Source organism: Mytilus trossulus, chromosome 5, assembly GCF_036588685.1.
Source record: "Mytilus trossulus isolate FHL-02 chromosome 5, PNRI_Mtr1.1.1.hap1, whole genome shotgun sequence".
In the NCBI taxonomy this organism is placed as follows: Eukaryota; Metazoa; Mollusca; class Bivalvia; order Mytilida; family Mytilidae; genus Mytilus; species Mytilus trossulus.
The window spans coordinates 70,974,601-70,994,669 of NC_086377.1; the positions used below are offsets into that span (position 1 = coordinate 70,974,601).

Genomic DNA, 20,069 nt, shown 5'->3' on the forward strand with positions numbered 1-20,069 from the left:
TTCTTTTTTATATATAAAGAAAATGAATTAATCCACAGTGGCTTGGGTAACTCGTGTGCCTAACCTAAAGATTTATAGAATCATTTCTTTTTATTCATAATAAGAATTTAACATGCATGTACCTTAAAAAATTGAGTAAACATTGGAATTTTTAAAATATACCAAATGTATAAGCAAGTTTGTTTTTATGGTTGTAATATTTATTGTTTTTTCATTTCAGAAAAAGTGTGCCTGGTGGTTTAGCAAAGTAAGTTAATAAAATTTATAATTATAAGTTTACATCACAATGGCGTTATAATTATAAGTTTAGATCACAATGGCGTTATAAGTATAAGTTTAGATCACAATGGCTGCTTCAATTTAAATCTTTAGACTATTCCATAAAATAAGAAGCTGTTACCTTTAAATGAGGTTGTCACTGAAACACCCTCTCTTTGATAAGGGCTATTCCAGAAAAAAATGTATTGGGGGGGTTGGAAGGCACATTGTATTAATAATACATGGGTGATGGGTATCAGAGCAACTTTTCACACTATAATGCACTATAATTCTCAATTACAATTGTCTGGGTGGCGGGTGCTGACAAAACTGCCTTCCGACCCCCCCCCCCCCCCCCCCCCCCCCCCCCCCCCCAAAATTTTTTTTTTTTTTCTGGAATAGCCCTAATCTTAAAATATACATATAATGCTGCATTGCATATGACAAAATTTCCACACATTACTAGTCATTGGAATGTAACCACTGTAACCATATGTGATCCCAACTTTTGTTGATCATTGATTTGTATACATGAGGGAGGTTTTTTTAAGTGCTGAATAAAAATACGGTTGTTGCTTTGACATATTCACCATTTCTTTTCTCAATTTTATTTCATTTGATTGTGACCTTACATGGATATATGGTCAATAAGAGATGACACTGAATAAAATACATTTATTTGATTTTTAACTGATATATATGAACATCTGTCATTTTCTTTGTATTTCAGTCCCCCACCACTGATTTTAGACAGAGAAGGACGAACCATTGACTCAGCCACAGGAGAAGTTATACAGCTTACACAACACACGCCAACACTAAGGGTAAGAATAACTACTTTGAACTTTGTACATTGACATCCACTGAGCTGTGCTGTGCTTATTGTAGCTGAAGCACGCCTCCGCTGTATTGAAGACCCATCGCTGTTTTATGCTCTTTGGTCATGTTGTTGTCTCCCTGACATATTCCCAATTTCTGATCTCAATTTTAGTGTAATGTTTGTATTGCCTGCAATGAAAGTTGAGGAAAGCAAGACTTATAAAGGCGGTGGTGCAGATTTAGAGACGTCAACCATTTTAAAGTTTAAGTTATATTTATAGTTTTAATAGATCAATGATATTTTCTTTTAAAGGGAAACTTCGCAAAAAAATGAAAATTTTATATTATGTTTATTTGACATAAATAATCATAGATTTGTTAAAATTTTTGTTCAATTCTTCTAGATGAGTGATTAAAATCAAAATCAAAATCCCACTATCACTTCTCGACTTATCGCCATTTTGACGGCATCTCCGATACAAATTGTCACGTGGTGAGTATATTTGAATAAAATATCTGAATACCACAAAGCAAAAAAACAAGCATGGCATATCGTATATTCAGTATCAAAATGACTTGTCAAGCGTACAGATGTTCAACTCGGATGTAGTTCAGTGTTTCGACATTCATGCATTAGTAACATATTTTGTTGTTTACAAGTAGTATTTTAGTAAACGGTTAAAAAGGTCACAGACAAAAAGTCACAATAAATTTGTTGATAATTTTTGAATATATACAAGAAAAAAATCTTCAAATATTATATTATTTATTATATTTATTCAATTTAAGTTTATGAACTTGTTTATAAGACTTAAAATAATAGATATTTGATTTCAGTCATGCAAGGGGGTATATATTTCTTGGCACAATGAAGCCATAAAAGGTACATAGCCACTTCGGCATTTTGATTTTATAACAATCATGTGATGTCATGTATATCAATTTAATAAATTCTGTTTAAAACTTGCTTTAAAAATAATATTTCAGAACAAACCAAAAAAAGAATTAATTAATTTATACGTTTACTCGTTTAAAGAAAAATAAACTCGAAACTGAATTATATATGACGTTTTGTTTTGTGACTTTCTGTCGTAAATTCACAAGTTCAATGATCGTATAATTTTTTATTAGGTGCAAAAAAAACGTATGTGTACCAGAGACGTATATAGAGGGATAGGTAACTTCTTAACAATCCTTGTGATAAAAAAATATGTGGAGAATCATTGGAGAAACCACACTGTACACCTTAAAACCTTAAAAGTTGTTGATGGATTTTAATGAAATAATGATTTTCTTAAACTTAAATGATTCCTACATTGATAGAATTAACTATATGAGTCCTTGTGTGTACATATAAAAATGAAAATTACGTAATACATTTAAAGGTTCATTTGCTTAAAATAATAATGGTTTAAAAATTAGACTTTATTTACATGTAGTATAATTACAGATGCTGTTTAACCCCCCCCCCCCCCCCCCTTTCCCGCCTTTTCCATATTGCCCCATAGAAAAGGTTGAAAGGGTGATATGGGAGCGTATGTCTTCCCCGATTCGTGTGGAAACGGAAACTTAATAGATCTTACCACCCCCTTGTTATGCTTTTTATTTGTCTACTAGGTCAACCCAGTTGCGTGGTCCTACAAGTAAGGCTAAGCAGTTTCGGGATATAAAATGTCGACAGCTAGGCTAACGAAATTTGTAATGATTTATTGTCAATTGTAGGAGTAATTTGTCTTACTATATTTATGATAGGAATACATCTAGTGGGTGAACACTAATTTGGAAGTTGTTAAAGCATATAATTATTATAATGATTTTTTCGAAAATAATATGCAAAAAAAGTCTTTTATCTGTAATAAATTTTATTCATTTCGGGTACTTTACTCTTATATAAAAACCGACGATCTTTTGAATTATTGCCAGAGGTCGTGTAATAGTGTCACATTCAGGTATTCTAGATACTTCCTGCAGGCTAATAAACTGGTGACATTACATAATTCCGGACCCAGCTGTTTTACCCAGGTGTGCACAGGTAAAAGTGCCATCAAAAATATAGTCAGGTGTATTATACATCCTGTTAACAATGTATGCCCCTAATATGATTGAAATACACAAGTCCGTCCAAATATGAAATTAAGAGTTTAAAATTTATATCCACAGGCTGAATAATTCTGACATGTGCAAAGACAGAAACAATAACACCGTAAAAGAATCATTTTGACTTCGGCTTCAAAATTAATGTGTAGAAGATTATCTAGTACTGTACACGTACCATGTAAAATGATTTCTTTTTGAATTTTCAATTGTACAAGAGATTTACTTTTCGGGATGGATCCCCAGTCACATTAAAAAGGAGGGTTCCAACTACATGTCTCACTTCAAATGCATTGATCAGCCTAAAAACAAGGGGGGGAGTCCAACCCCGAAACCACTCCCTCTGGATCCACCAATGCTTTTGTACACAATAACTTTCATTATGTTTTGTCAGATTGTTTTATTTGCTTATCAAATGTTTCATTTAAGTTATGGTCTTGAGTTGTAATGAATAATTTAAGAAAAAGAAAACTTCATCATTTTACAACATTGTTGGGAGTAAATCCTAGAGAATTTAACCGAGAATTATGGATGACTATCTTATACTTTCTTGTCCTATTTCCGATATAAGCGGCCGCATTTACGAAATATTTTGCACTTAGGAAATTTGCGTTTACTTGTATGTGAAGAGACAAGCATGCGCAATTATGACACGGAGATGATACTTAGTTTGTGGTTGTCTCTAGATACGGTATTCGTTTGTCTTTCTGTACATGTACATTCAATAATTCAAATGAGTTGTCATTTTTTCAATATAAGGTTTTCTTACAAACTTGTTGCATTGTGTAGTAGCATGATACATTTCCAATGTTCAGTTTTAAGGTCTTGTTTGTAAAAAGGCAGAAGGTACCAAAACGGGAAGCCATATTTAGTATTAAAAAACACACTGACAACGTCATAATAAAACATAACCAATAAACGATCAAAAGACAAAAAAAAACAAAAAACAGATAAAAAACAGATCATCGGAAACTGGTTTAGGTTGCCCAACAAAAACCCCACCAACATCTCGGGAGGATCTCGTGTCAAATGATATCAACGCTCCGTGGTACTGTGGTATACCAAACCTTCATGTTAAAATATACAACAAGCAACTCTATAAAATTAGACCTCAAAATTAAATAGTTCATAAATAGGTTTATTAATACACAAATAATGAAATGAATCTGAAACATTCTGTGAAAAATTGTATTGGTTAAATGATTTTAGAACTATTCAGAGTCTGAAGTGTCACTTTCACATTCTTTGAATCCTTCGTATACCCCATCCAACGATGGAAACTCTTTTCTAATGACATTAACTACACAAGCCGGTAGGATTATTCTGTGTTTCTTGCCAAGTGGTTGACCTTTCCTGACCCAACACACAAACTGACGATAAGCCATAAGCCTGCTTTGTCTGTTAGTAAGTACGTCTGGAGCTCTCCCTCTATGGCGCTTGTATCTCAGGAAACTTATGTAGCTTGTTTCAAAAACAACGGGGTTTAGACAAACTCTTCTAAAATCTGTATTGTCAGTGACACATTCACCCAAATTCATTTTTTCTTCTAATGGCGTAAATTCGTGGCAGCAGAAACACTCCGCCGGCAATGGCATGACTATACAGTTTTTACATGAACACCAATTGGTGTCAAACTTGCGAGGATTATTTATAATATCCTGTTGTCTAGAAGTTTGTTCAGCTTCAATTTGTTGGAGTTCTTCTTCAGTGTACTCCGGTTCTAATATGTACCCGAATTGACCACACTCTTCAAAATTTGTCTCACTTTGGGAGCTGGATACATCAGAACTTTCACTTCTTTTTTTTTTTTTTTTTTTTTCCTTTTTTTTTCTATAGCACTCAGATTGTTGTTGACTTTATAGAAAAATTAACGATCACATTTAAAACAATTGTACACAATTTAACAAAACAAAATATAAAAAATAGCAGGTTATAAAAGATTTGAGTTTAAGTTTAGTTGTGAATACACATGCTAAGAAGGAAGTCAAAAGATAGAGTCAAAAATAGATTACAAAACTTAAAGGTAGTAAAATCATATATCAAAAACACAACTTTCACTCTCTGAACTAGACATTTTAGCTTATAGTATAGATTTATTAAAAAGGCTTATATATCAAACTTTTTTTCTTTTTACAAAAACAACCACGCTCCAATCATTAGAAAACAAGGAATTGAGAAAAAGTTAATTGATAAAGTTAATTTGACGTCTTTTAATCTTGGCTAAATATTAGGTAGAAGTTAAAAGTTACATTAGCTTGTGTATTTATAACAATGGTGATTCCATTGTTTGAATTCAAGGTTATCCAAACAAATCTCTGGGTATTCATGTTAGATTTTGAAGGCCTCGGGGTTGAAACCATACACTGATTGAAATACAATAGAAAGCTCATTGCAAGATTTAATCACAAAGAATTAAAAAAAATCGTTCTTATTCAATTCCGTTCCAATAAGACAAAGTTGACCTTTCAATTTTCTGTCAACATTTTTGATATTCTTGTTCAAATAGCTGAAGAATTAGTACGCGGAATTAATTAAATTATTTTGATAAGGACGTTTCTTCCTGAATATTTCGCTTTGAACGACCCAATTATATAACTGCAGTTGGTAATTATTATCTATTTCAAAAATTCAAGGTCACCGATTCTTATTTTTTTTTTAATTCATTTACTCGTGTTTATAAGGACATCATTATTTATAACTTTATTCAATTAAATTAATTAAGTATTTCTTATTTTTTAACAAGAAATATTCAGCGTTAATAATATATTTAATTAAACTGACCTCATGGAAAATATTTAGATTCCCCCGTTTATCATTCATACAAAATGTTTTTCACACCTAGAAAAGTGAACCGTGACGGCGAGTAAAGATCAAAAGATACAAAATGTTAATCTTTTAATTAACTTGAATTTACCCACGCATTCAACAGGTAGTAACTTTATGTAAGTGTCAAAGTACAATACACATTGTATTTGCAGGCCGTATTTGCACACTATGTAAATGTACTAGCAGCACATATTCACTAGACTGACGTAAAAGGTAAAAAGTACAAACATGCATTTTTAAAATACTTTCAGTTATATATGTTTGTTCAAAATATTCGTCAGAAAAAAATTCATAAAAAAATGTTTATACGATTTACTTGTATCACTTAAATCATTACAGAAAATATTAAAATATAAATCGTACATTCTAATTTCGAGATGAGCGCTGTTCCGTCTTTATTATTAGTTGGTTAATAGCTACACCAAACGTCGTCGATGCGCTTTAAATAGAGTTATAAGATGATTAACGATTAAGATTTAAAATGAGATTATTTTCACTCCCGGCATGCTTTAAGACTTAAACTACGTCACATAAGTCAGGAAGTTTGAAGAAATAAAATTAATAATTCTTAATTTTCTCCTTTATTAGATTTCATATCAAAATAAAACTTGGTGAATATGTTTTTTATGGTATTATGAACATAATAAGATGAAAAGTGAAAAATCGCGAATTATCCCTTTAAGTTGCATGTTCCAGTAACTTTGAACTAATTATAAGAAATGTTGATGTCTATAAGATAGTCTTTATATCATTTTATGCTGATGGCAAGACATTTTCCTGTGTCAACTATTTATAATTCATCTGTCTATAGATATTTCTCTTTTACAACGAAATGCAGAGTTTATTTTAGCAATTGCTTATTTGATTTCTAAGTATTAAAAATTTGTGACTGTAAAACCAAAGATTGATAGTAGCAAATTATTTTTGATAAAATCTAACCTATTTTCACAGGCAAACATCAGGGCAAAGAAGATCAAAGATTTTAAGGGAATTCTTGAGAAACCTCCAGAGGAAATAACTGAGGGCAACTTCTTTGATCCTAGAGTTGAGTATGTATTGAAAAAAGGAGATGTTTAGTATTAAAGGTGGTACCTAACACTACAGGGAGAAAACTCTGTAAAGTCAGCTGAACGTTTTAATTATGTTGTGTTGTAAAGGGAATTATAAGCTTCTCAAGGATCAAAATTGGTGTTTGTCAAACTGCTATATAACCAGTGTAATTTTTCTGACAAAACGGTTGGTTCAAAATTTTCAATTTTTTTATTTTTTTGTTAAATGGTCAAAGTCAATACTTTGTCAAAATTTTTTAAAAATTAAACGAGCAAAATCAATTATTGTGGAAATATAAAGTACCACCTTAAATTAGACGACAACACAAAGACACAACACAATAAAAGACATCCAGAGGTCAACATAGACATAAAATATTATTTTGGCCAATAAGTAAAGATGCAAGAATGATGAATGTATAATTAAACTTTACAATAAAGCTCCTCTGAAGAAGGTCAATGAAGGACTGAAACTGGTCAGACTATGAACCATTGTAAGACTCTGTTAATTGTGTGTTTTCACAGTTTACATTTTCACATTTTCACATTTCTACATAAGAAAATGCCTGTACCAAGTCACGAATATGACAATTGTTATCCATTAGTTTGGTGTGTTTGAGCTTTTGATTTTGACATTGATATGGGACTCTCTGTTTTGAATTTTCCTCAGAATTCATTATTTTTTGTTATTTTACTCTTTTAGAGCATTGCCTATACTTTTTATTTTTCATGAATTTATTTTTACTGATACACATAGTTTAAATGGTTTCATTTAACAAAATCAGTAATGTTGTGATTAGTTAACTCTATGTTAGTAATTCCTCTCTATTACTGATCTATATTTTAAACTTTATTAAATATTTACAGCGTGAAAGCTGCACAGAGACCCAAAAGAGGATTTAAATTTCATGAAAAAGGAAAGTTTGAGCAAGTGGCACAAAGATTAAGGACAAAAGTAAGTAGGATGTTTCTCTACTTTCATTTTGACTTCTAGCTGTCAACAACAAAAATCTAGAAATAAGAATAAGAAGATGTGGTATGATTCCAGTGAGATAACAATCCACTAAAGTTCAAATAAAGTGGATTCAACTATAAAGCTTAAATTTAATGAAAGAGAAATTTGGTAAAAAAACAAACAGAAGTCTACGGCTTACTTTTTCTGTTATAATACAACTAAAAGATTAAGATTGTAATAAAATCTGGAAAATTCAAACAGTGCAATGACATTGATATCAACTTCGTCAAGAAACATCAATCACTGAACATCATGAACATAATGTCCATGTATTCATTATTATCGCTATTTTGTGCATTTTTCCTTTGATGCTTTTGTGTGATAATTTTCATATCATGCTTCTTGCTTGAGATGGAAAAATTATCACTAGAAACTAAGGAGGCCACGTGGCGTTGCTAACGAAATTGACATTGAAATTGACAACCTCGTCACATCTCATAGGTAAAATAGCGATAAACAGATTATCATTGGTCATCTCAACTCGATTGCTTTTCTCACTTTCGCTGTACCAGCTCAAGCGAGAAAATCAATCTCGTTGAGATAATCAACGATAATCTATAAATATAACCAAAAGACAAATAACTTTGATATTTATATTTCAGGCACAGCTAGAAAGATTGCAGAATGAAATTGCTTATACTGCAAAGAGGACTGGTATTGCATCAGCAGCAAAATTAGCAACAATAGCTCCTAAGAAAGAATTGGTACGTTCTCAATGCAGAATTGTGACAGACTTATTGTGTGTTTTTTTGGGGGCGTTTTCATTAATAGGGTAAGGCAACAGACTTATCACGCTTTGATTTAAGAAAGCGTGACACACAATGAGCGACATAGAAGATAAGAAGTTGTAAGTGTTTGTGTTTATATGATTACAGAAGGTACCATTGATCCAAGTTTGCAATATTCCTCATTTTGATTCGGTACCACTCAGGGCTTTTTCAAACAGCTCCACACTAAACAGGACAACCTGCCGAAAATGCTGAAAATATCCAATATAAAGTCTGTCGCCATTCTACACGCGGAAGTTTTTATTAAAAATATTACCAAGTACAAAAGTCATGTAGATGTCAATATCTGTTCTCAACATTGTTTTTCCTAAAATGAGTTACTGTAAACCAACTTATTTTCGCGGATACTTTATTTCGCGTTTAGCCCTTTCGAGTCCATTTCGCGGCAATTTAATTTCGCGATTTTCTAATTAACTTGATGTTGTCAAATAACGAAAGATCCAAGTTTTACATATTGGCGACGATTTAACTTTGCGATATTTTTTTACTCGCGAAAGTTGCGAAAATAAATCGCTCGCGAAAATTAGTTGGTTTACAGTATATTTATGAGATTGAACAAGAATTCTAGGAACAGTTTTTAAAGGGAATATTTTGAGTGGTAAAATTAGGAATAGAAGAAAAATAATTTGAATTTGAAATTTGACGTTGACTTAGGAATCTGCTGTTGCTGTAGAATTATAAGGACACAAATCTCAAGCAATTGGTAAACTTAAAATATAGCTTGAAAGAAAAACTATTAACAAAATAAAAAGAGAGGAAATCATGCTTCAGTTACCTTGGTTTTTTGTTAAGTACATTGTTCAAAATGAAATGGGTTTTGAGAGACATGTTTTTGCTTTACAGAGTGAAGGAGAAATACCAGACATAGAATGGTGGGATACATATATCTTACCATCACACACGTAAGTACACATATATTTTACCCTAACACACATGTACAAGTTTTATTACACATATATTTTACTATCACATTATTAGTACGTTTATTTACACATTCATATTTCAATCGGACTTCAAATTTTATGGAACACATGCACATTGCTAAGAACTAAACCTCTTAGAGTTGGGATTAGTGTAATTAGTCATTCACTTTTTGAGAGCTATGCCCCTTATTTTGTCGTTACTGCACTCTTGATTTTCCTTCCAACTCCATTTAAACTTAAGTTTGCATCAAAAGCTCCCAAAAAATATTATTAGCAAGCTTGAGTGGTGGCATTCATGTCCTTAGACACAACATCATTGAAAATTCCACTTATTTTCTGTGCTGCTTTTCGAAAATAATAAACCCAAAATAAATTAACATATACACAATACTTATTGCCACAAAACTCAGATTAAGTAAGAATTTGTGAATCATCACTTTTACAGTTTTTGAGTAATGTCACTTGAGTAAGCAGGGGCATCATCTGGGTCCATGGACACATCCCCAATTTATTTGTTTAACCTTCTTTTGCAGGTATAATGATTTAGAGAATCTTGTGGAGTCATTAACTGGTATAACAAACCTTGTAGAACATCCAATACAGATGAAACCTCCAGGTATTTATTTGTGAGGGTATGAGGGGGTAGAAATTGGGAGAACAATAATTTAGATGACCTGTCAGAGTTTTTGACTAGTATCACAAACCTTGAAAAACATCCCATAAAGATGACACACTGCTATAAGAATGAACACAAAAATCTACCAACCATACATCCCGGTCATGTCACCAATGTCATGATTGTATATAGTGTAGAATGTGTTGTGTTTATTTGAAATAGAAAGATGTAGATAAAATTATGGATGACATTAACACATGGACACCAGGACTTTGTAAGTATACTGAATTGTTCATGACTTACGACAAATCTTAGTTTTAAGTTTTTTTGTGAAATTGACTATAGGTAGCGCTAACACTTATAAATATTATACAATTACTGTCTTTTGGTGAGGTAAATGTGTGGTTTTATTGACTTTTGAAAAACTGATATTCACTGAGGCTAACGGCCGAAGTGAATATCAGTTTTTCAAAAGTCAATAAAACCACATATTTACCGAAACAAAAGACAGTAAATGTTTTATTCCATATTCCGAGAGAAATTAATGTAATGGAAAATATTGACCAAAACTAATTGTACATCAAACGTTTTTTACCAAAATTATTCACGTAAAAGCACGTGATGTTTTGCGCGGTGAATATCCTTTTTCTGCAGGTGAATATGCTTATTTATTCAATCCCATTCATATAGAAAAACCTACTAATATTTTATCAATATGGAATAAATGTATATATCCCACAGTACTATGACAGTCTTTAACCTCAACAAGGGCTTGAATGATTTAAATGATCGGTCAGAATCATTAACTGATATTACAGAACATCCAATACATATTGCTCCTGTATTTGGAGGTGGGATATGGGGTTCAATAACTAAGTTTAAAATGAGGAAAAGATATGGGATCACAGTAAATAATCTGACTGAATGGCCACCTTTTTTCCTAGCTCTGTAAATCTGTTTTATTTTGAGCCTGGAACCAGGTTGAATTGTCTTTATTTAATTTTCTGTTGTATTTCATTTCCTTAGCTGAGCCTGACAAGGAGCCAGAAATTCCAGTCTACCTCACAAAGAAGGAGAGAAAGAAATTACGTCGCCAAAACAGACAGGAAGCTCAAAAAGAGGAACAAGAAAAAATCAGACTTGGTTTATTGCCTCCACCAGAGCCAAAAGGTGAGGAGAAAACAGGCTTTGTATAACTGCATCCTTCATACTTTGAAGATTTTATTGATTCTTTATATTTTATGCTCCTAATTGTAGGAAAGGGGGCATTAAGTTTTACCCTTGTCTGTCTGTACATCCCAAATTGGTTTCCATTCTCTAACTTTAATTTGCCTCAACCAAATATTAGGAATCTTTATTACAACAAAACACAGATCAAGTTTGAATTTTGGTGGTATCCCTTTTATCTTTCTAGAGTTATGCCCCTTTATTAATGGAAATATTGCTGAATTTTTTGTTGACCTTCTCTAACTTAAATTATCAATCCATCAATCAGGACATATTTGTAGTAGGCTAAAGCTAGTTATTGATATTTTATGTTTTTTTTCAGTACGGATGGCTAACTTGATGAGGGTGTTAGGAACTGAAGCAGTACAGGATCCTACAAAGATAGAGGCACATGTGAGAGCTCAGATGGAGAAAAGACAGAAGTTGGTATACTTTAGTTCTTAGATGAAATTCACAAAAATACTTTATAGTTCTTAGTTGAATTCAGAAATTACTAAATATAAAGATTAGGAGATATGGTATGATTGACAATGAGACAGCTATCCACCAAAATTCAAATGAAGTAGACTAATTTAAAAGTAATGATATTTTAGATACAATCGTTATAGCCAAAATAATAATTACCAAACTAAGAGTTAATAACATATTTTTTTTTATTAAACTCACCACAAAATAAGGGAGAAAGGGGCAATCAAAATGCATAGGTTCACAGTATGCTGTGACCCTATGATTATTTTACATTATACACATTATAAAAACATTATAAAAACAGAAAGGTATGTACCAACAACACAAATAGTTTTTTAAGAAAAAAAATTGGATAAAACTTTTAGATTTTATAACAAATTTAAGAACATTTTTCATCAATTTTATGTGCTTTCTTTACAAATATTCACCTTTTTTGAAAGATTTCAATCATTGATATTTCAGAAATTAATAAATCTAAATGCATTAATTTTGGTTTTCATTTATATATCAATCAGACAGAGATGTGTGAATTTTTTTATCAAGATCTATGAAATAGCCCATTTACTGTAACTTGATGTTAACATCAGATTCTTGACTAAGGACAGGTACAAGCAAATGCAGTGGTTTTAAACATTTTAATGTACCAACCTTCATCCTTACCTAAAAAAAAAGTTAAATGACTGCTTAATGCCAACATGAAGGTTGTCTCAGAATACAAATGGAACAGAACCAGACCTCATTTTGTTGTATGATTAATAAAATTACTCATGATTATTCTGTAATTACAAATTGTGAATAATTTTATTAAAATTAAAATTTAATAAATTTTACAGAGCTCACGAAGAGGCTAATGCAGCCAGAAAATTGACACCAGAGCAGCGACGAGAAAAGAAAATGAGAAAAATAAAAGAAGATACCACGCTTGGTGTTCATGTTTCTGTATATAGGTAAGACTAAATAAATGTGATCTGATACCATTATCATACCCTAGGCAACTTTCTGCTAATTATACCCCTGGCAACTTTCTGCAAATTATAACCCAGACAACTTTTTGCAAATTATACTCCAGGGTTTCTGCTGGCGGTCGCCATTTTCGCATATTGCGAAAAAATAATAATTTTGGCGATTAAAATTCGTCATTGGCGAAAGAATTTGGCGAAAGAAATATATATAACGATTTATTTTCAGCCATCTTGTTTATTTACTTTTTTCGGGTTTCTCTGACTTTACCGATCAGACAATACTCGGAATTCACCTTGAACTCGTTATGATTTTGACAGAAAATCGATAATCAGCTGATTGCATTTATAGCTATCGACATCAAAGGGCTAATTAATAAAGGTGTTGATTGTATGATATGACAAAATTATATGGTTAAATGGCTTCTGTCACATGTTAAAAAGGGATTTAGTAACCACTTTGCGACGCACGTGTTTGAAGCAAATTTTTTACGCTTCTCCTTCTTTTAATGACAGCCCAGAAAAAGAAAACTGATGTCATGAGGGAAAATGTGCAAAAGCAAGAAAAGTCTCTGATTTAAAACTTTATCATTAAATTAGATAATATAGATAATTGATTTGAGTGGGTACTTTATTAAAAAGTCGTTTCTGTGACACACTTGTTTCAAGCATATAGTTTTACTTATCTAGAAATATATTCAAAAGGTTGGCATGAGAGTACCCTTCAATGTAATGACTACACGAAGTATCAGTTTCAAGTGATCATGAAATGTTTTGTTTCGTTGTATAAACCACTTCTTATTAAGGGGAAAAGGGAGGGAAGGGTTGCTAAAAAAAGGAAAATTTTAAAAGAAAAATATATTTGTGTTACTTGGCGAAAAAAATAATAAAGTGGCGAAAAATATATTGTTTTGGCGAAAGAGGTGGCGAAAAAAATAATTGACCCAGGGGAAACCCTGATACTCTATGCACTTTCTGCAAATTACACCCCAGGTAACTTTCAGCGCATTATAGACCCTAGGCAACTTTCATCAAATTATACCCTGGGCAACTTTCAGCAAATTATACCCTGGGCAACTTTCAGCAAATTGTACCCTAGGCAACTTTCAGCAAATTATACCCTAGGCAACTTTCAGCAAATTATACCCTGGGCAACTTTCAGCAAATTATACCCTAGGCAACTTTCAGCAAATTATGCCCTAGGCAACTTTCAGCAAATTATACCCTGGGCAACTTTCAACATATTATATACCCTAGGCAACTTTCAGCAAATTGTACCCTAGGCAACTTTCAGCAAATTATACCCTAGGCAACTTTCAACAAATTATATACCTTAGACAACTTTCAACAAATTATACCCTAGGCAACTTTCAACAAATTATACCCTAGGCAACTTTGAATAAAATATATCCTAGGCAATTTTGAATAATATATACCCTAGGCAACTTTCAGCAAATTATATTCTATGTAACTTTCAACCTTAATTATTACCAGTTGTCAATTTTAAAAATAAATGATATACCATGAACATATATTACCTATAAAATAGAGAATTGTTATTTGTTTCTGTGCCCCACCATAAATCTTTATGACATATCAAGTTGGATATATGATAGTAAAATCAAGCTTAATGACACTTTTGGACAACCGTCCCCAGTAATGTCAACTGCTTTCAGTTAACTTTGTTGTGACAAACAAAACATATGGTGAATATTTATAATATTACCTCATCAAATTTATTAAACTTAATTTTCAGATTAAAAGATTTGAAAAATCCAGCAAAGAAATTTAAAGTAGAAGCAAATGCAAATCAGCTGTTCATGACAGGAATTGCTGTGTGTCATAAAGATTGTAATGTTGTAGTGGTAGAAGGGGGTACGTATAACTACTGAGGAGTAATTGCCCTTTAAAGACACTTTTACAAAATTTGTTCATCAAGTTTGCTAATATTTAAAAATCTTCTCCTCTATATATACTTCTTAACTTTAAGGAATGTTCGTTTAGGAAACTAGTTTAGGAATTGTATCCAAATTTTTGATCCACCAACAAACATGGCCACCATGGCTAAAAATAGAACATATGAGTCAAATGAAGTTTTGGCTTATATCTCAGAAACTAAAGCATTTAGAGCAAAAATATTCATTGATGAAAGATGTAAGCAAAAAAAGACAAGAAGCGATTCAGTCTCTTGGGAGCCTCTTGTTGTAACTCTTCCTACATATATCAGTTTTGCCTACCAATGTATAAATGAGCAAAGAGCATATTAGAATTCTAATCAGAAAGTTTAAAACTTTTGTATTTCGAAAGAGGATTCCTATTAAACTTTTGACAGGCTGCCATTTTGATTTGATGAAGCCATACAACACAGAATATCTACCATTCCAGGATTAAAAATGTGAACTGATACCAGTACATTTAAAGTTAATTTTAAAATTATTTTCTTTAATTTTCTAATGAGCAACAGTTACAAAAATGTCCATTTTAATCTGTGACGTTGTTCAACAGATGTCAGACGTATAATCAGACGTTATAATTTCAATTGATATGTTAATCACATGCAGCCTATTTTGTAATGGAATTAGATCATGGCTTTATTTCCAATCTGAAGAAAAAAAGAATGTCATATAAGAATAAAGAGTTTATGAAATTATAGTTTAATAGATCAAATTAAAGAATAGATAAAATAATATTAAACATACTACCTTGGATTCATTATTAATCGTTGGATACCAATTAATGTTGGTTTTGTGGGAACAGCTTAACCTGAAATTCAATTGTTCAACAAATTTTGATTTTTTTTATAGGCTTGGCTTTGTATGCAGAGATTGGTGAAACCACAAAATCCAATCAAATATTCATGAAAACGCAAAATTTCTATAATCTACAAAAATTGATACCCACAAAAATAAACAAATCCACAAAAAACAAGAAGCTCTTAAGAACCAAATCAACAAACGACAACTACTGAACATCAGGTTCCTGACTTATGACAGGTGCAAACAAATGCAACAGATTTAAACATTTAAACAGGTACCAACCTTCACCCTTATCTGAAACAACAGTGTAACATCACAACATACTATGATGGAATGTTGACTTTTATGTACTTATTTCTAGGTCCTAAACAGCAAAGAAAATTCCGTCGATTAATGATGCACCGGATTAAATGGAATGAAGACACACAGAAAAAATCAAAAGACGATGGTCAGTACTATTACAAAGAGATTTATTAATTATTGCAGATTGACCATATCTGCACTGGTACAAATTTCTAGTACGTTCAAGTAATTTGAAGGTACTTTAATTTGTTGGTATCGCTCTTTTTGGATTTTCAAATTTCCTTAGTTCCATGTTTTTTTGTATTCATAGATTTAATTAGAACATTTAAGTTTTAAATGGAAATTTTACATTGTGTTCAGAATTTAAATCTCAATCCCTAAAATAAGTACCCCACAAACAAAAGTACTTTCACAGTATCAGGTCCTTTCTGTGATCAACAAAATAATAGACAGTAAGATCAAAAGAAAAAATTACAAATTGCTGATAAATCCAAGTCTTTCGGCTTTATTTTAATTTCCCTATTCTGTATGAGACTCAATTTATTTATCTCCTTAATTGCCCTAGATAAGATAAGATGTGGTATGATTGCCAATGAAACAACTAAATTCCGTCGATTTATAATGATGCACAGGGTTAAATGGAATGAAGACACATGTGAAGACAGTCAGGAGCCTCTGGCCTTTGTTAGTCTTGTATTATTTTAATTTTAGTTTCTTGTGTTCAATTTGGAAATTAGTATGGCGTTCATTATCACTGAACTAGTATATCTTTGTTTAGGGGCCAGCTGAAGGACTTCACCGGGTGAGGGAATTTCTCTCTACATTGAAGACCTGTTGGTGGCCTTCTGCTGTTGTCTGCTCTATGGTCGGGTTGTTGTCTCTTTGACACATTCCCCATTTTCTTTCTCAATTTTACTGTAAACCAACTTATTTGTGCAAGCGTTTTATTTTCATGAATAGAAACTAACCTGAATATAAATCTTTTAAGTTAAAACGTTCCTTATTAAACTACATCAAGCATGTCAAGTAAATCAGAAAATTGCAAAGGGAAAAAAGGGAATAAATTATCCACTAGAGACTTAATCATTTAGATCTCTTTTAATGTCCTCTAGCTTATTAGGCTTTAAGAAGTTTTTGCCATAACTTGGCATCTGTTTTACTCTATTGTCTGTCGCCAATTTTCTTTTTATTTTTTTTTCTTAATCTTCTCTGATAAAACTGTAAAACTGATGATTCTATTGAAACCAAGCTTCTAGTGTTTAATCCATATAGAGTCTGTTCTTAGTGGTTATCTCTTACAATCATGCTTTGTCCATCAACTAACTAGAAAACCATATCTAAAGGTAATTTGATTATTTATTTTTTTGTATTTTATTCCCCGAAAAACAAAAATAGGTATTGTTAAACTTTGTTTTTTTGATATAATTGGTGAAAAGTATCAACTTTTTGTATTTGATATACATTTTGTGTTTTGTAGAAGACAGCGACTCAGAAGAAGAAACAGACAAAAGCAATAAATGTTCCTTAGTCTGGGAGGTAAGTTTCTATTTGTCTGAAAAAGAAAAATAACAAAAATACTGAACACCAAGGAAATTTTAATACAAAAAGTCCTTTATAATCAAATGGCAAGATTAAAAGCTCAAACACATCAAATGAATAGAAAAAAAGCTGTCACATTTCAGAATTGGTACAGGCATGTCCTTATATAGAAAATAGTGGGTAAAACATGGTTTTATAGCTAGTTAAACTTCTCACTTGTATCACACTTTCATTCAATTCAACTGTACAACAATGTGTGAACAAAGGAGTAGGTTCAGTAAGACACCGTTTTGGCCCCAAAATATAGCAGATTCCCAAAAATTGTGAAAATGTTATCTTTTAGCTATTTATTGGAAAGAAGAATGCTTCTGCTACACAAATATGGGCTGTTTTTTTACAATACAATGCACATATAACGGGTATTAATATCATTAAGTCATGCTAATTTACTGAAATTTTCACAATTTTAGCATTTTAGTTAAATTTTAGACGGTTTCCATCTTAAATGAAAGTGGCCGCATTCGTGTTCATTCATAATATTGAAATGTAAGTTGTATTTGATGATAATACATAACATATAGTAAGGTTGAGGATGAACACGGATGCGGCCACTTTCATTTTTGACAAAAACCATATAAAAAAGGAATTTTTTTTGCATATTTTATAGATTTTTCATAATTAAGCTTGAATCGGAGCATTTTTAATGACTTAATCAGTTCAAATCTTTGACTGAAACTAATTGAATCTATTGAAATAGACACTTTAGTGTTTAAAAAGTGTCTAAAATCTTTTGTTAGATGAACCTGAAAGGAGTATGTTCGATAAGGTCCTAAAATGGCCCCCTTTTTTAGCGTAAATTTCAAACTCGGATTTATCGACCAATATCACGATAAATTATAGATAATACATTGACTAGCTAGGATATAAACCATTTTGTTGAACATTTTACGTTTCTGTGTTTCATTATGACGTCACAAGTTGTACTCATGTTGATTTTACACGAAAATATCAATGAAAATGGGTAAATTTCCATAGATTATTGGACAGGAAACATAGAGCGCATACGTCGACAACAAAGATCTTTTAAAATAATGTTTGTGAGGACATTTCACATGTCTTATTTGAATCTTAAGCTTGTTGAAGCCTGCGCTCTATGTTTCCTGGTCCTTTATGTGGTTGAAATCTAGCTGATTTTGTCAAATTTCATCAAAATCCCTTATTTTGACCTTTTATGGATGTAAAAATCAACGTGTTAGAATTAAACTTTGACAAAAACTGTTCTGTTTAACTTTCTAACATGTCTTTAAGGCAACTTAAAACATGTATTGTCTTGTAACTATGAACTTTATAATTGGGGCCAAATATGGCCCTTACCGAACTTACTCCTTTGTATTGTCTTGTAACTATGAACTTTATAATTGGGGCCAAATATGGCCCTTACCGAACTTACTCCTTTGAGGCCAAAATCGGCCCTTACCGTACCTACTCCTTTGTTCTTCCTTTCCTTTAGTCTCTGTGACTGAGTGGTCTTAATACATCATTTAAATATGTCACTAGACTTAACACAGCTTTTTTTTTTTAGTCCAAACCTCACATGCGGCAGGTTATTTAAATTCCAATCTAAATTGACTAGGATTGCTAGTTTCCCTGCTGATATTGTATTCTCTATAGGCACTACAGCTATTGAACACCAATAAACAAATGCCTGCCTTGATATAGCCTTGAAAGTGGTGTTAAAAACCAACAATCAATCATTGAGTCTGTAAAATGTAGAAATACTGATTGCACTGTCTGAATATTGCACCATGTGTGCCAATGAGACAACTTTTCATCCAGGTCACAATTTGTAAATGAAAAATCACTTTAGGTCAAAGTACAGTCTTCAACAGGGAGCCTTGGCTCACACCGAACAGCAAGCTATACAGGTCTTTTCACACAGGCACTCATCTCAGAAAAATATTATCCTATATACCTTTATATAAAACAAGGTACTTAACTCGCAATTTAGAAAAATTTTAGGCGGTGACGAAATTCGGTTAAATGCTGATTTCTCGGCTGAAAATCTTATACCCGTGAGCCTCCTTAAAAACATTTTTTTTTACAGGGTACCACAAAGAACCGAGCATTCGTAGAAATTAAATTCAAAGTGTGTCCGACAGAAGCTTTTGCTAGAGAACAATTCAAAAGATTTGGTGTTGAACATTACTGGGACTTAGCTTATAGTGGTGCTATCATGGAAACCACTGGTGATGATCTTTAATTCTGATTAAATATGTTTTCTAAACATTTGTTTAATTTAATATGAAATGTAAAATTGAGAATGGAAATGGAGGATATGGCTAAGAGACAACAATGTGACCAAAGAGCAGACAACAGCCGAAGGCCACCTATGGGTCTTCAATGCAGCTAGAAAATCCAGCACCCCAAGG

At 32.0% G+C, this 20,069-nt stretch overlaps 1 protein-coding gene across 2 annotated transcripts in view; it reads left to right on the top strand.

The window, feature by feature from the left end:
* LOC134719133 (U4/U6 small nuclear ribonucleoprotein Prp3-like) overlaps window positions 1–19,924 on the top strand; it is a 33,983-nt gene extending 14,059 nt beyond the window's left edge. For both annotated transcript variants that reach the window (XM_063582104.1, XM_063582105.1), the window contains 14 exons: window positions 221–247; window positions 989–1,082; window positions 6,949–7,046; window positions 7,914–8,001; window positions 8,664–8,765; window positions 9,693–9,751; window positions 10,306–10,388; window positions 11,415–11,558; window positions 11,938–12,037; window positions 12,917–13,030; window positions 14,799–14,917; window positions 16,160–16,246; window positions 17,579–17,637; window positions 19,745–19,924. In XM_063582104.1, the coding sequence (XP_063438174.1) occupies window positions 221–247; window positions 989–1,082; window positions 6,949–7,046; window positions 7,914–8,001; window positions 8,664–8,765; window positions 9,693–9,751; window positions 10,306–10,388; window positions 11,415–11,558; window positions 11,938–12,037; window positions 12,917–13,030; window positions 14,799–14,917; window positions 16,160–16,246; window positions 17,579–17,637; window positions 19,745–19,900 (1,330 nt within the window). In that variant the 3' untranslated portion in view covers window positions 19,901–19,924. The remainder of the gene's footprint in view (window positions 1–220; window positions 248–988; window positions 1,083–6,948; window positions 7,047–7,913; window positions 8,002–8,663; window positions 8,766–9,692; window positions 9,752–10,305; window positions 10,389–11,414; window positions 11,559–11,937; window positions 12,038–12,916; window positions 13,031–14,798; window positions 14,918–16,159; window positions 16,247–17,578; window positions 17,638–19,744) is intronic.
* Window positions 19,925–20,069: the final 145 nt, after the last annotated feature.